The sequence below is a fragment of the Sardina pilchardus genome, chromosome 10 (genome assembly GCF_963854185.1).
Source record: "Sardina pilchardus chromosome 10, fSarPil1.1, whole genome shotgun sequence".
NCBI classification, from domain to species: domain Eukaryota; kingdom Metazoa; phylum Chordata; class Actinopteri; order Clupeiformes; family Clupeidae; genus Sardina; species Sardina pilchardus.
In genome coordinates, this window is record NC_085003.1 from 24,146,303 (window position 1) to 24,163,424 (window position 17,122).

The 17,122-nt window shown below is 46.0% G+C and overlaps 1 protein-coding gene across 1 annotated transcript; it reads left to right on the forward strand.

Moving 5' to 3' along the window:
• The first annotated feature begins 219 nt into the window (after positions 1-219).
• Positions 220-16,650, forward strand: asz1 (ankyrin repeat, SAM and basic leucine zipper domain containing 1). Its single transcript, XM_062547342.1, has 13 exons — positions 220-424; positions 859-964; positions 1,419-1,541; positions 3,049-3,160; positions 6,977-7,088; positions 7,615-7,749; positions 7,941-8,062; positions 8,380-8,452; positions 9,338-9,394; positions 10,072-10,184; positions 13,034-13,139; positions 13,405-13,518; positions 15,825-16,650. Exons 1-13 carry the CDS (start codon positions 323-325, stop codon positions 15,975-15,977), a joined length of 1,428 nt encoding a protein of 475 aa, XP_062403326.1. The 5' UTR covers positions 220-322; the 3' UTR covers positions 15,978-16,650.
• Positions 16,651-17,122: the final 472 nt, after the last annotated feature.

The following is a 17,122-nucleotide window of genomic DNA, read 5'->3' on the forward strand; positions in this document are numbered from 1 at the left end:
AAACCACTTTGGCTCTAGCTCAGTTGTTTAATGTGTATGGCCTATGCCTATCAAACTAATTAACTGGATTAAATTGCAAAATTGCGCTTGGTAAATATCAATTATATTATACAGCAAAATTGACTGTCTACCGACTTTTCCTATAATTCGCAGGCATAAGTTCAGCTTTGTAAAATCGAGCTTACAGGCCTAGGCATGTTTGTCACGGTTTGTCACCAGTCTGTGGTCTACGTTTGATGACGTTAACGAACTAAGAAAAAGCACCTGTTGCATTAACATCTACCAACCACTACTGCAGTGAAATTGGTTGTCATATTTTATAATGTCAAATGGTATCGAGTACGCTTTCCCGGCTGGGGATGAAAGCGATGGGAGTGATGATGAATGGGACATCGGACATTGTCATAAACAAAGCTCAAATGAGGTGAGATGATCATGTTTGGGCTTTGTACATTTTGGCCTCATTGCCAAATTAGCTAGCTGCCTCTGCTCAACACGTGAGCGGGCATACCCTTAGTCGAGTATGACAGAACTCAATATTAAACTTAACTTTAGGTTAGTAAACTCTTTTGTGAATTGTGCTGTATCTGGTTTTGGCATAGACCAGACTGTGAGATGCATTGTTTAACACGTTTTGTTGTCATTAGATAGAATGTTTCTTTCAACTTACTGTAACAACTGGTTAGCAAGCTAACCTTTAGTCAGCAGATATCTTAATGTTAACGCTAGTTTATGCAAAGGAACTTAGCCCTTTCTGAACACATGAATAGCTTTCGACCATGTGTAATGACTGTCAGATAGAATTTAGCTAGTTTTAAAGCTGATATTTTTGGTTTCCTTATGCGTGTGTCCTGATAGGGTGCTGAGACGGATGCCTTAAATCCCAGTGGGGACAAAGTCTCAACTCTAAAACGTGCCATTAACACTGGAGACACCAAAGTCGTGGAACAGTTGTTGGACAATGGTAAGTTAATGGAACCTGAGCAATGGCTGTGTCGTTCCCTTGAAGAAAAAACTGCGTTCTTGCCTTTTATGTTGTTTTATTCAGTTAACTCTGGCTTTGTTTTAACCTTCTACCTACGTAAAACCCATTTTATTAAAGAACACTACTGACACCTAGTGGCCTGAGGTAAAATACCACAAAACATCACCATGGCTAGCTAGACTTGAAGTGAAGCGTGACTAGTTAAGCCTGTTCTGTTGACTATTTCAGTTAAGTTTTGTGTCAGTGATAACAAGCTTACTTTACGTGTAAGAAACTAAAATGTTTCACCTAAAGGTACACTAACAACAAGGACCCTGTGAGATTCTGTGAGACCGGAATTATGTGCACAGCAAATCCGTGAAAGGCATTGAATTTACAGTACCTGGTTGCATGACTGTTTATGAAATATAAAATGAACACTGTACCTTGGCAGGTGTGGAGGTGGACACACGGTTAGGTTTTGAGTGGACCCCACTAATGTGTGCGGTCCATGCGGGCAACTATGACATGGCTAAACTGCTCCTGGACAGAGGGGCCAGTGCCAACTTCAGCAGAGGTAAGATGCAACTGCACCCGTCCGTTAGCGTTAGGTGACGTAATGGTGGGATAAACTTACTCCTGATTTGCTCTAGACCAGCAACCTATTAAACTAGGATTTCTGCCATATTGAAAGTCAATTACCATAAACTGGGTAATGGGAGACAGAGGGTTGCCACCCTTGAAGAGTCAACACATGATGTTCAATGAGCAAGTACCTTTTAACAGAAAAGGGGGGAAAGGCATCTATCTATTTGTCTTCTCATGCAGTAGAGTGTATCCCAGTTCCAAATTTAATTCTTCGCTGAGCCGGCTCACTCAGCCTAACTGAATGTTGGGATCGGGAACTGTGCTAAATGAACAGGATACGGAGTTGCTGAGTGCCTGGCGCGCCATCAAATGACCCTGCGATGACTTCAGCCGTCTAGAGTTATGGCATATAATGGGATTTTACCGCGGCCACAGGGAAAGGATCCTGTGCGATATCAAACAGAATTGCACGGCTAGACTTAATCCTTCGGGGGGTTCATTTGCTTTTCATTAGCAAGTGCAACAGTTGACAGCAGGTTCCCCCCGCATGTACTTCCCTCAACTGCACGCGTGCGTGGCCTCAGATAGCAGCCAATTAGAGCTCAGCCCCCTCCTCCTCATCTGCCATTACTTAATGGCACTGACGCAAAAGGAGGAGATATCAAAAAACAGGCAATTAATCCGCCGGAGTGTTTTAAGTTTACACGTTCAATTTCTGTTGTGCTTTGAGCAATTGAAGGCATCTGTTGGGTCCCATTGAACCGAGGATATTGGCAGAGAGCGGGGTGAAATAATTTTGCGAATTCCACCATGTCCAGCATAAATTGAGGGGAGGAGGAGGGCTGTTGGGGAGGTGTGTGTGTGTGTGTGTGTGTGTGTGGGGGGGGGGGGGGGTGTAGTTGGAGCTGCAGGCTCTGAAAGGAAATAATTAAAGGAGGCTGGGTGGATGGGGGTGGGGGGGTATTCAGCTGCCACTTCCTAAATTCTGTTCCGCTGAAGCAGAAGAATGCAGAAGTGATTGATAAAGCTGGTATACAGTGCGCGGTGCTGCCGTCACTCCGTCGTCTGCGCTCTGAACTTTTATTTATTTTCCTGCTCCACCGCAGACTTAAACAGGCTGTGTCTGCATCCTTACCCCCCTGCCCAGAGCCCATCCCGTAATCTAAACCCCACTTCAGTCACAATCAGAGACCAACAAGAAAAAAAACAGAGTCCAAGTCACAATAAGTTAGACCAGAAATCCTAATTTGCAATTATTTCGCTGAGCGTTTGTGTCTTTGATTTGGTTTTGTCTTCACTCTTCCGGTAACAAATGCTGGCGAGTGTCATTGTTTTGATCCCTGTAATCCTATTTCAATTCAATTTTGGTCTCATCAAAGAATGGCTCTTTTAACTGCTAAGGAGGCGTGAGTGATTCACTGGATATGTCATTGTGTGTTCTGCTCCGTTGGCTTCCATCAGTCTTGCAATTTGCTCTCCTCTGCCTTGTGCCGCAGATCTCTACACAATCCTTATGGCCGCCTGCACAGCATCTGTCTCCGAAGGCAAGATTGTCAAGTGCGTGGAGCTGCTGCTGTCCCGCAACGCTGACCCCAATGCATCGAACAAGTGAGGCCAAGTGTGTGTGTGTGTGTGTGTGTGTGTGTGTGTGTGTGTTTGTTTTCCGACCTGTTAAGGATTTCAAAGCTTAATCCCATGAAGCACACTGCACCACTGATTGTATTGATTTAGTGGATGTGGAGGTTGATGATTTGCAAGATGATTTCTCTCTCTCTCTCTCTCTCTCTCTCCTGGGCCTTTGTCTTGCTTCAAGATCTCCACTCTCTCATATCAGGCAGCAGAGCATGCTACACCTTTAGCCAAGTTTAGCGCCGCTGCTGTCATTCAGCATTTGATATCCACACAACATCACATCCTGTTATGGCAAGTGCATTCACACAGACCCGTCCAGACACACCAGCACCCATACTAAACACGTGTGCTGAGTGAGACGAAGCAGGGAGAAGGAGAACGCGACAGCACACACACCAGCACCCATACTAAACATGTGTGCTGTGAAACAGAGCAGAGCAGAGAATGAGAAGGAGAACGGGACAGGCCGACAAGCAGACAGACCTCATGACCTCATCTCCATTGAGCCATAACAAACAATGCCCTCCACACACACACGCACACACGCGCTCACACACACACACACAGACCCAACAAGCAGGGTGTCAAGATGGCCTTGGAGCACGAGTAGGAAATTGATTGTTTCCTCTCCAGACAAAATATTTGAGTATTGGTAAGGGGAATGGGACATGGGCAAGACATGGAGGGGGGTGGGGAGGGGGGGATAACCTACCCCCATTACGTGCTTGTATATTTAACTGGCAATTTGTCCCAGCTGTTTTGCCCTGATGCGTGAGGTAAACGATTAGAAGGCAGACTCAGTCATTAGAAAGCGGTAGCATGAAAGACTGTTTGTTTCTGTGCCCCTGTAACCCTTTCAGATGCTAATGCATCGGCATCGGTATTTTTTTACGACATTCAATTATGTTGTAAAAAGAAAATGTTTTGCTTTTTTGCTAGAAAATGTTCTGTTGCCTACTGCATACTGTTGTATTGTGCATACTGTTAAATGGGGTGGATTTTTAATGCACCTCACCCAATTGAACTATTAATGAAAAAGTAACACACCTGGATTTTCCCCATCTTCCACAGTGTAAATTGGGGAACCATTCTGGTGGATAGTGTAGAGAACTGGGCCTGATGATAACAGGTGGCACGGCAAGATCGGTCTGTGTGGGTTTTTAATTTAGCAAAAACGGTCCACTTCCGCAAAGGTGTTCTCCTTGCGAACAACACTGGACTTTGTTCAGCCCGGTATTGCGTCGTTCTCAGGAAAAAAGCGGCACCTTTTCATCAGAATGTCGGTTGCGACACCCTGGGTAGATAGTAGAGTCTGTCTGGCATTTAAAACATCACCTCCTTTGTCAACCAAAGAGGAAATGCGTATTTGGTAGTTAGCCATGCGTCAACATGAGGGATGGTTGTGTCCTTGCCCACCTGTGCGGCTGTTGCGAAGCGGGACTTCTCGGAGTGGCTCCCAGCCCTTTCTGGGAAGTGTCGCCCTCCTGATTAATGGTCCCACTAACATTCCCACAGACCCCGCTGCACCGGATTGTGTGGACACTTCCCCTTGACGTACTACATTTGATGACTTGATAAGAATGTCACTTTGATTGCTGCCCCCAGCCAGCATGCCATATTGAATTCACATGAAAGAAAATAAGGTCGTCACTTACAGAGTTGTGCAAGCCAAATGTGAAAGAGATGTGTGTGATTACTTTGTGTTAAAACATCGATTAATAGGAATGCACCAATAACGGCATTAACCTGTTGAGGGGTACGGTCACAAATATGTGATTAGAATGTTCGGTGAACTTGAGAGTTCCGCATTATGATGAGACAATTACCCTCCGAGATTCTCCCCACAAACTGTATGCAGAATACTGAAACTATAGATTGTTTACGTTGAATTCTAGAAGGAACTTGGAAAATAATTCACTCCTCAACACACTCGTAACAATTATCCTATACCACTTCTCCTATAGCATAGCCACTAAACTGTCACTATGCTTTCATGTGCCTCCCCTGCTTTTCCGTCTTGCACCGCAAGATTTATGGATGCACGTTGAATAAATGTATAGCTCACCTAACATACGCAAGTGGCAAACAGTTTGGTGACCTTGGCTGGAGTGTTGGTGTAGCCCTGCACTTCACCATGCTAGTTGGGCAATAGTACCTGTAAACTCCATAGACGGCCGTCGGTAGATATACATAGAGGGATAGAGAGGTAGAGATAAAGTTTTTATTAAAAAAAAAATCAAAATGTCTTAGAAGTGCTTGCAATTGCTGCTTCAGTTCAAGACCGTAGTCAGATCATTATAGAAAGCTCCAAGAATGAAGTCGGTGCACTATTAATTTCAACTGCAGGTCGTGAGAAATAGGGCTGCTTCACAAGATTGCTTCATTTCGACAAATAGCAGCTCTATTCTTTGACCAATAGATGCCAACTCTGTTTTAATTACATGTCTCCTTCTGATACCTTCTAGCTAGCTATTCATGTGTGTTCCTCACTCCCTCACCCACTCACTCAGTTACTGTACACTCTACGCACTCACTCTAGAGCCACACCATTTTTACAAGGGTGTTTACAGTGTCTTGTCATCTGATTGTTGTTCTGTCAGATTTTACTGTGCAGGGATTTTATAGTCTGTTTTTGGTTTGATAGTCTTTCTGTTTGACTCATTATTTAAACGTATTACAACCATAATAGAGAAAGAAAATGATTTGTTTGTCTCAAATTTTGTAGAAATATCAGTATAGGTACATTTCTGGTAAGTATACAAATGTAAATTCTTGTACTCCTACTAAAAAACATAATAGCACTGGCCTGTTCTTGTTACAGTAAGTGTCATCTTTTCCCATAAGCAGGAAGGAGCGAAACGGGTAGAATTCTAAATCCGAGGCCATTGCAGACGGATGTCTTGTTTCTTTTTGTGGAACACTTGAATTCTTTACATTGGGACCATGGTGAAGCATGAGTCATCAGTCTATTCCAGCACCCCCCCTATTGTCCTGCTGGGCAGCAGTTGCTTCACATTATTGACCCTCACTTTCCCAGTGAATGCAAGTGCCTCTGTTGAATTAGACATCACTGTGTGATCGTCACTTAGCTTCCTGGAAGTGTTGGTGAGTCAGAGAATAAATGTGCGTAAAGCGGAGGGAATTCTGTATTCTGTAGATGCGACTGCTTTGTGCACCTGCTCCGCTTAGAATCCTGACAAACATGGTCACTGACAAACCGTACCCTCTGATAGGCTGAGGTGGGCGACCTGCCAAGCATGATGGAGGATATCAGAGAGTCTCTCTGTAGTACTGATTTTTGAAAGACGCTTTCACAATACCTCCAGGCTAATGAAGAAGACGGGCGGTAAACGGACTGTGAACTCAAAAATTCAAACGTCAAATTATGGTGCTTTAAAAACGATGCGATTTAATACCCTTGTCAGTACAAGAAGTAAGGTCCTCTCCCCATTACTGTATATGTCATCAGTAATCAGTAGCACTGAAATCAAATGATTAATCCATCACTCTGGCAGGACTGTTTTAGATATCTCCGTAAGTGTCTCTGTGGGTAGAAGTGACGGATATTCCGGTCTTTACTGCTCTCTAGTGGACATGTCAACATTAGTGTGTGTGTGTGTGTGTGTGTGTGTGTGTGTGTGTGTGTGTGTGTGTGTGTGTGTGTGTGTGTGTGTGTGTGTGTGTGTGTGTGTGTGTGTGTGTGTGTGTGTGTGTGTGTGTGTGTGTGTGTGTGTGTGTGTGTGTGTGTGTGTGTGTGTGTGTGTGTGTGTGTGTGTGTGTGATCGTGATCAGATCTCATATGACCTCGCTGATGATGGCAACCCGGGAGGGTCACAGCCAGGTCATCAACTTGCTGGTGTCCCACGGAGCAGAGATCAACTCCCAGGACGAGAGTGGAAACACGGTGCGCACTCATACACACATTTCTGTTTTAGGTGCCATTAAAATTACATACTACTACTATGGCTACATGCAGCAGCCTGGAAAGATATAGGTTAAATTTCCGGCTTCCACTGGTGTGGCCTTGAGCAAGGCACTTTACCTCAGGTTCTTCTGAGGAGAATGGCTCTTGTAATATAATGAGCTCCTCAGAGAACATCTCCTCTGGCTGCTTACTTGCAACTAGTCCTGCTGATCCTAGACTTACTACTTGACTATAGCTGACACCTGACTGTTTAAAAACAGCACTCACTGATGCTTATTCTTTCTTATTGCTGTGGGAATAGCTTTAAGAAGCTTAAACTGTTTACCATGTTGTAAGTCACTTTGGCTAAAAAGCGTCAGCCAAATGTAATGTAAGTCGTTTTGGATAAAAGTGTCTGTTAAATTAATGAACATAAATGAATGCTCCAGATCTATTAACTGGGATGTCCTAATGCTGTGTGAGCTGAAGATGATGGTGTCGTCTACCTTGTTGTCGTGTGATCCAGGCCCTCACGATCGCTGTGCAGTACGGACGCGAGGAGGCCGTGCTGAAGCTTCTCCAACTCGGAGCCGACAAGACGTTAAAAACCAAGGCAGGCAAAACGGCCGCCGACCTGGCTAAGCACTTCAAGCGAGCACAGGTGCACTGATTCCCAAATCCTGATTTATGAAAACGCTGTTTTACGCTGATTTATGAAAACAATGTCAGTTGTATGGTCTTTATTGATCCACCATTTCAAAGGAAGTCAGCCGGTTACCCCTTTTTGCTTGTTGTTTGTTTGTTTGTTTGTTTGTTTGTTTGTATGCATGTGCTCCTGTCTTCCCAATTCAGATTTCCAGATTCCTAGCCTCTCTTAACGGTGCTGGTGTGAATGATGGTGAGACGTCTAAGCAGGATAACCTCTTTAAATTCTTCAAGAGGAACCCTGACCCTTGTCCTGCTTCCCTTGAGAGGTGAGGTTCTCCTGAGCGCCCACTCAGCACATCACATAGGGCCTTCTGCCCTCTTGTGGTCATGAGGGGAAGTGCTGCCAGAGTGCAACTTTGGCAGGTGTCCCAGTGTTGAAAATAATTCTTGTTCTATTAGTACATATGATTGGTAGAAAAAGAAAGCTGCAAATGTTATTGAATTTTTATTTACCGATTTTCAAAGAGATAATGAAATAAGTGTTGATATTACAGCTATTGGAGATGCATTTGACATAGTCACTTCCACTTACTGTACGTCTGTTCTGTGGAATAATTGTTTATGTCTGTGCTGACTCTCACAGTTCTGCAAAACTGTGTGACATTGAGTTGCTTCTGCATGGCCTGAATTTGGAATACCTCTCCGACACCATAATAGTGAGTAATTATCCAGACTGCCACATTGTTTTACAGAGGGGCACCGTACGATACCCTTAAAAATGACTGTTTTTTTTGCAATAAGATAAGTTTTTCACATCCATGTAGGCAAAGCATGCTTCTAGTGTTTCCTGTAGCCTATGTGTCTTTTCTCCTCTCACACACACACAGCTGTCAACCTGCAGCTGTCAAGCGATAAGTAGCCTACTGCGATACATGGCTGCTAGTTTAAGTGACGCGTTATACTTCAATATGAAGTATTGAAATGACTAAATATTTTTAGCTATTGGTAATTATGCCGATCATGAAATGATATAAATTATTGACAAAATGTATAAAGTTTATGAATTCCAAAATATGAGATAGAAGCAGGTGACGTAAGTCATAATTTATGATGTGTGTGGAGGGTTGAGCAGAGTCTAGGATCGCCACTAACGTGAATGAGCACACAATATTCCAAATCAAATCATATCAAATCAGTACTATTAATCCCGGTCCATGGTCTGACAACAGCTAAGGCACAGAATATATATGAACAATGATAAAAAGTTGACCTTGGAATTTTAGGCGCGCCAGTGCAACCAATGCAAAACGTTTGTCTGGAGCCCTGACTTGTCTCTGAAGGGGCTTCCTAATATTGTAGTCTCTCTTTTCTGTTAAAAAAATAAATAAATAAATAGTAAATGTCACCAAGTGTTGTCAGTCAGCACACATCTGTGTACGACGTGCATGTGTGAGCTCAGAATGCGTCTAGAATAGAATATATACTTTTTTGATCCCGTGAGGGAAATTAGTTTCTCTGCATTTAACCCAATTTAACCAAATTAGTGAACACACACAGTGAGGTGAATCACACACTAACCTGTCTGGACATTGTGTCAACAGGAGCATGACATCACTTGGGGCGAGCTGCTGGCCATGGAGCAACAGGACCTGGAAAAGGTGACCTTTCTCATGTTCTCCCAGGGCCCCGTGTCAGCAGGGTAACTGACGGATGTTCGCCAGAGCTTGTGTAGTATTACTGAAGTATTTGTTATAATAATAATAATGAGGAGGAGGAGGAGGTTTGTGGTAGAGGTGTGAGCCAGGTAGTCTAGCGTGTGATTCATGGTAGATGTACGTGCCAGATATTCTCATTTATTACACGGCTCTACATAATGCTGTAGAATGTTCCATTCACTTGAATGGGCCTTCCCAACGTTCAGAAGGTCTGACATTTCTCGATAACAGACCGTTGCTAAGTATAACAGACCGCTGTCAAGGAAAATGGGTTTTGTGCTTCTAATTCAAGTCTGTCATATCAATCCGCAACAAATACGTTTGCTTATTGCAATGGAATTTCATTGAAAGTGAAACTCAGCTAGTAAGCTAGTTGCCATGCAACACCTGAAACTGTGAACTTGTCTGTGTGGGGAACTATTTATTTTGTCAGCGGAACCATGAAACAGTAGACAAGTCATTGCTAAAGACACACTGTGTTAAGTTTATTTTCTCGTTTTGGGCAGTAGCCGTGTAATAAGCCGGCGTCGGGGGTCCGGTTCGCCCTGTCGGGACCGCGATTTCCCGATAATGACCGGCTCTCTATACATCATCCCTTCCATAATCATTTCTCTCCTTAGATTGGTATTACGGATCCTGAGGACCAGAGGAAGGTGTTGTCGGCTGTGCAGGAGATGCACCTGGACCAGGTGGACCTGGACACCTTAACGCAGCTGGAGAACATAGACAACGGGTATGTTCAGTTGCACTCTTCTGCACGGCATGTAGGATGATGAACGCCCCATGAGTGTTTAAAGGGACACTTCACTGATTAGCATTAAGCTTTGTATCTTTAGAAAACCAGTCATGTTTTTGAATGGTCGTGCATCATTCCCACAGTTTGCCTTGAGATGGGAGAAATACGGATTTCAATGAAACCCATGAATAGGACTTCCTGCCATCATTGAAAGCAGGAAGTCCAACATTGAAATCCGTATTTCTCCCATCTCAAGGCAAACTGAGGGAATGATGCACGACCATTCAAAAACATGACTGTTTTCTAAAGATACAAAGCTTAATGCTAATCGGTGAAGTGTCCCTTTAACTGACTCAAGCCCTCTTGTTGATAGATGGATACTTTATTCACCTCAAAAGTACCCTTGAAATGAATAAATTATCTATTCATCTGTCTTATCAGTTTATCTATCTATATATCTGTTTATTCGTCGATTTGGTTGAACAGAAAGTGTTGTAAAACCTTGGGAAATGTAAAGTATTGTTTTTGCCGTAAGAACACACATTGCTCTTCACCAGTATTGCAGAAACGGATATCAAAACAGCGGGCCTGTCCGCCGAGGCAGCAGGCGTTTGGGGCGAGCTTGTCCTAATGGTTTAAGCGTCCGTAATGATTTGTAAGGTGAGAGATGAGCGAGCGAGATCTCTCGGAGAGCCGTATCCCTGACGGATGACTGTGAGTGGTGGGTCAGAGCGCCATGTTTAACTTCAAGTCCACACTTAATGAATCTTAACGAGCGCCTAATTCCCACGACCCCCCCGTACCCCCCCCCCCCCCCCCCCCCACGCGAGGGTAGGGGCACCGCGCCGCCGCCGTCGGTAAATTCTGCCCTTTAAATCCCCGCCTGATGGCTTCATTGTAAACAGCCCCGGGGGGAGATCGCGCTGCCCTCTCAGCTTAAATACCCCCTGGCCCGGGGGTAGATTTCCTGGTAATGGCGGACGGCGAGCGTAAACAACCCGCTGTACTGTTTCAGCACATAGCCTAAGCGGTAGGGGAGGCGCCTGACACATGTTCACTTCCTCTGGGCAGCCTTCGGCAGCTGACGAGCGCAATTCATTTCACCCAATTACAGCGTTAGCCCACTCATGAGTGACAGGGACGAGACGCCACTCTTCAAGGGCTCGTACACGACATGGAGACTTTGAGGACATGAAATGTGTTGAGAGCAGCCTTTATGGGGGGTGGGGGGTGGTGGGGGGTGGTGGGGGGACAGAACCCCCCCCCCCCCCCCTAGTTTTGGGGGGGTTCTGTCAGCGGCCACCCAGAGCCGCTGCGCTGATAAAGACAGATGGGTCAGTTCAGCAGGTCCCCTCGTCTGCCCGTCAGGCCGGCACTTAGGCTCGGACACGCTTGCTTATCACTCTCTCACCCCCTAGATAAACTAACAGAGCAACGCTCCGAGCCCATCTCAGCGGCCCGCAGGAGATAGTAACTCCGCGCCGCCTGACAGTGTTTACCAGAGCCTCTGACAGAGTGTTAGAATAAGAAAACGGCTGCTGGTGGGATTTTGGGGTGTGTGTGTGTGTGTGTGTGTGTGTGTGTGGCGCGCACTGTTAGAATAACACGGAACAACATCACCGGTGTGGCGTCGGCCTCAACACACGAGAGCGTGCGAGTGCACGCGCACCAGACGAGGGACTTCACAAATGTCGCCTCGTGTTAGAGAGAGAGGGAAAAAAAAGAAAAGCCTGGATGGATTGCCATCCATCATTGTGAAGAGTAATGCTCAAAGCTCTGGCTAATTGGCCAGTTGTGGCCGTGTCTGAGCAGAAGAGCCCTCTCTTTGATGGAGCTGATCCGCTCCGACCAGCACTATTTCTCACAGCTCGTTACGGACGGCCTGCGCTGAGCCCAGGCAGACGTGTGTGTGTGTGTGTGTGTGTGTGTGTGTGTGTGTGTGTGTCTCTCTCTCTCTCTCGCTCTCTCTTTCTCTCGTGTGCTCTCTCTCTCTCTCGCTCACTCTCTTTCTCTCTTGTTCGCTCCCTCTCCTCTTCTCTCTCTCTCTTGTTCGCTCTCTCGTTCTCTTACTCTTATTCTGTCTTGTTCTCTCTCTTGTTCTCTCTTCTTTCTCTCTCTCGTTCATGCCCTCTCCTCTTCTTTCTCCCTCTAGTTCTCTCTTTTTCTTCTCTTTCTCCTCTTCTTTCTCTTGTTCTCTCTCTCTCTCTGTGTGCAGGGGCCACATCAACAGATTGCACCTGTTTTTGTTTCTCAGGCTAATAAGCCTGACAGCAGAGGGTTGTGGTGCATTGCCAGACAGGGATAAAGGATTTGCTGGACCCATATGGCATTTGGAATGGAAATTATCTGTTCGGGGCAAAATGTAATGCTAAATATGATCCCAGCCCTGTGCGTTTGTCTTGCTGCATATCGAGGGTGATTAGACCACTGACTGAGAATATCACATACCTCATTACCCAAGACTGTAAATGCTTCCGCCTCCTTTTAATAGTACGGGTGTCTATTTATGTCGTCTTTGATGGGTTGCTTTGTACTTGCTCCAAACAAAAGGCCCATGTTAACAAAGAATGTATGCCACCTGGTTCGCTGTTGCCCCAAATTAATCCCAAGTGAAGAATGTATGCATTCCCAGCAAGCTCGTCTAAGTGATTGTAATGAGCGCATCCCAATGTCTGAAGGCATTTGGCCTCAAAATGAGCCTTCCTCTACACAAACAGGCAGCCAGTGGCAAAGGTCTCGAGGCCTTACTGCGGGCCATGTGTGTTATTCACCCAGGTGTGTGTTGTGCTGGTTGTGTGTGTTATTCACCAGGTGTGTGTGTGTGTGTATGTGTTGTGCTTTTTTAGGAGCGAAGAGCTGTACACTTTCCTCATCAGCTTGCGGCAACAGTGCTGCTACCTGACGGACACGGTGAGGGACGTCATTGGGCGCTTCCCCCGCAGTTCATCAGAGGTACACACACACACACACACACAGACAGACACACACACACACACACAGACACACACACACACACACACACACACACACACACACACACACACACACACACACACACATACACACACTTAACCGCCTCACAGCCTTACACACTGACATGCCCTCAACAGTCCAGCATATGTTTTCCTCCGGTCTTATTTCTCTGCCCAACCCCTTGGCACAAACATATGAGAGTGTGTGTGTGTGTGTTTGTGTGTGTGTTCCCTGGGTCCAACAGCTGGTGCTGACCTGGGACCCTAAGAAGGAGGCTCAGGCCATATGCACGGAGCTGGTGGCCCAGACTGGAGACCTCCAGAAAGAGGTGTCCTGCCTCCGAGACCTGTTGCGCAAGGTTAGTCGTCTCCCTCTTCCCTCTCTTTGTGTGTCCATCAGTACACGCACACACACACAAACAAACACACTCACACACACTCACACACTCACACACACACACACTCACACACACACACACACACACACACACACACACACACACACACACACACACACACACACACACACACACGAACACACACACACACACACACACACACACACACACACACACACACACACACACACACACACGAACACACACACACACACACACACGAACACACACACACACACACACACACACACACACACACACACACACACACACACACACACACACGAACACACACACACACAGGAGAATGAATCATAGTGCTCAGACATAACCCTCTACTTGAAAGGCTGTTGGTCTTGTCAGTGTGCTGCGGCGCTGGACGCCCTGCTCCGCTCTGCTCCACTCTGCGCTGGGCTGCGCTGCGCTGGGGAAGAGAGGAGCCCTGTGGGTTTACACTGGTGGGTGAGGGTGGATGTAGAGAGTTTTGACAGGCTTCAGACCTCACAGCCCATAACTCAGGCGGAGGCTCCAAGGCACAGCAGCCTCCCCACAGCAGCAGAGTGGAGAGAGAGGGAGAGAGGAGAAGAGAGGGGAGAGAAGAATGGAGGGAGGGCAGGAGAGAAGAGGAGAAGAGAGGGGGGGGGGGGGTTGGGGGGGTTGTCCGGCATGTCAGCCTGGAATCCGACGGCCTACAGGGTCCATGTGGCCAGGCTGGCGGCCGGCCCAGGGAGAGACGCCTCGGCCGGAGGGGCTTTTTTGTTTTTTTCCCCCCCTCGGCCAATCCGAGCCCCCTGACAAAAGAGAATGCGTCCTATCACATTCATCAATGACTATGAGAAACTTCACGCACTCTGCGCATTCCAGCTTCCCTCCTCGAGGAGACATCAAGAAACCCGTTATTTATGCTCCAGCACGATTGCCCCTCAATAGCTCTCTCCCATCCACATTCATCACTTTATTGAGCACGTTATCGTGGCAAATTGGGCAAACGGACAAAGGTTTTGTGGCAAGGTATTCCATTGTACTGCACCACAGTTAATATGCATGCGTCTTGGCTTTGTCTGTTCCGTGCAATATTGCACTTTCATGAATCTTTTGATGTCAGGCCGGGAAGGATTAGATTCTCATGAAACTGTGCCTGTGTGTGAGAAAGACGGATGGATGGGGAGGGGGGGAGGGGGGGTGGCGCATCACCTCTCCTTCCTGAGCATGTGCAGTTGTAACTGACATGGTAGATTTATGGCGAGAGATGTCGGGTTTGAATAAGTTTCAGTTGCGTGTTCAAGTGAAAGTAGGGAGGCAAGAGGAGAGAAGCTGGAAGAGAGTACATTTTGGAAATAGTTACTAGCAGATTAAACTGAGAACTGAACTAGTGACCACATTTGATGAATTTCACAGCAGGCACCTTTTAACATTGAGACAAACATCTTGTCGAATCATTTTTCAATATATGCAAGTGCGTGAATAGTTAGTCTGTACTTTTCCTTTTGTTTATTATTCCTGTCAGGTACTTGACAAGATTACATAGTTGTACATAGTTTTTCATAGATTACACTGTTTTTTATTATTATTATTTATTTATGTTGTACATTTTTGCAGTTTTTTTATAGTACAAAAGCAACTGTGTCTTTTAAAAAGCAAGTTAACAAAAAGCAACATTTCTTTGCTGAACTCGGAAAAACTGCGGAAACATGACTTTTTGCATGTACCAAAGCAATTTGAATATAGTTTACGGATTTCCTTGTTCTTTTTAAACGTTTTTAATGTGCCTTTGAACTTGGCTTAGATGTGCTCAGTGCTCCTCACAGCTGGAAATGCTGTGTGACAGCACCGGTAGTGCTAAGCCGCTTTACTGCGCCGAGTCTTGAGCCGGACCGACCGGAGCTCAGGTGACGCAGGCATGCCAGGAAGCGTCCCTCCGCCCCCCCTCTCGTCCCACCCTCACCCCCCCCACACTCTCCGTGCCCTAGTGGGACGGAACAAGTCTGCTCCGTAGGTAGCAAGCGCACGTTAATTCGAGCCGGTCCCCGGCGTAGAGCGAGGGCTTGTTTTCTCTGGCCCCCGTGGTGGGCAGGGGCGCTGGTTCAGGTGAAGTGGAAGCTAATTGGTGTAATACAGTTAGGATTAGGACCCCGGAGGTCCCTGCGTGCTCGCCTCATTAGGTGGCTGCCGGGGGCCGCTGGCGAGCGAGGGAGCGAGCGAATGGGCGGCCCAGTGCTTCCCCGCTCACCTCTGATCTTGTGACGCCTCTTTCCGCCGCTGCCTAGATGGACCCGGCCGAGTCTCCCGGTCAGCCAGCCCGGCCCAGTTCCCACGGCCGCCTCCGGAGATGGCTCCCCAAGACGCTGGCACTGGGCATGCTCGGAGCGGGCCTGCTGCTGGGCTTGCTGGCCCGGAGAAGCGTGAAGACGTGGGCCTGAGAAAGCGGGTTTCACGGCGCCGCTGCTGTCACACACTACCGAGACTGCCCGAGCCAGATGTATGGGCTTCACCTAGAGACTGTGAGGAGCAGTTGACGCCACACAGCACCGTTATTATGGGACCCTTCACAAAATGGAGAAAATCAATTTTCAGACTCCCTCCTTCCCCCACAGCCTCACTACAGTGAAGGCGTAACTAAAAGCTGCCATGCTAATGTGTGTAGGAGGAAAGCTTATAGTGGGTAGAATGTTTTGGCTTAAAACATTGTCAAGAGTTTTAGTTGTTTATTATTTTTAGCTGACTCATTTATTATTATTATTATTATTATTATTATGTTTTAATAATGGCCGTTTCAATGGGCATTCTTTCATGCTGTCAATTACAGAATGACATTCCTCCTGTGTTTGATTTCATTGTTTTGTGGTAATTGTTCACGGTTCAGATTCGTTCGGTTTACCCAGTAGTTTAGACACTTGTAAATAGTAATAATGCATATATTCTGTAACCTAATATCAATTGGATATCTGGTAATAGGTTTATTATTTGTTAATATAGCAATTACATCTCATTAGGAGTGTTGTAAACTCAGTATCTTTTCCCAGTTGCTTGATGGAAGACCTTTCTGAGAACAAGGATGCAAAATAAAGAAAAAAATGAAATCATTGGAACGTACTTATGATGGAATCAGAATATTTTTGTGCGTCTGCAAAGGTTCCGGCTTAAGTCGGTATTGGTTCTCTTGGGGTGGTCCAGACATATCCGGTGTAAAAATTCCTGCGAGTAGGGGCCATATCTTGACACCCAAACCATAAAGATTATTCTTTTTTCTGTCAGAGTTGTTTTGTGTCCTGTCACCCGAATATAAGATGAGCCTGAACAACTCCCCATATGAAGCTCAATGTAATTATAAGATAGCAACATTCCGTGAAGACCGAAATACTACCTCGAAAGGTAGCTTGAAATGAAAATGATTCGAATGTATAAATGGCATGTCGCACAGGCTATTCAGTGTCTTTCTGTTAGACAGTTTTCTTCCGCACAGGCCATGAGAAGAATTCAATTTGACCATTAATCTTTGTCCCCTCTATGGACAAGACCTCCCAATAAAAAAGAAGGCCACATTAAATCTCTTGCGATAAATGGA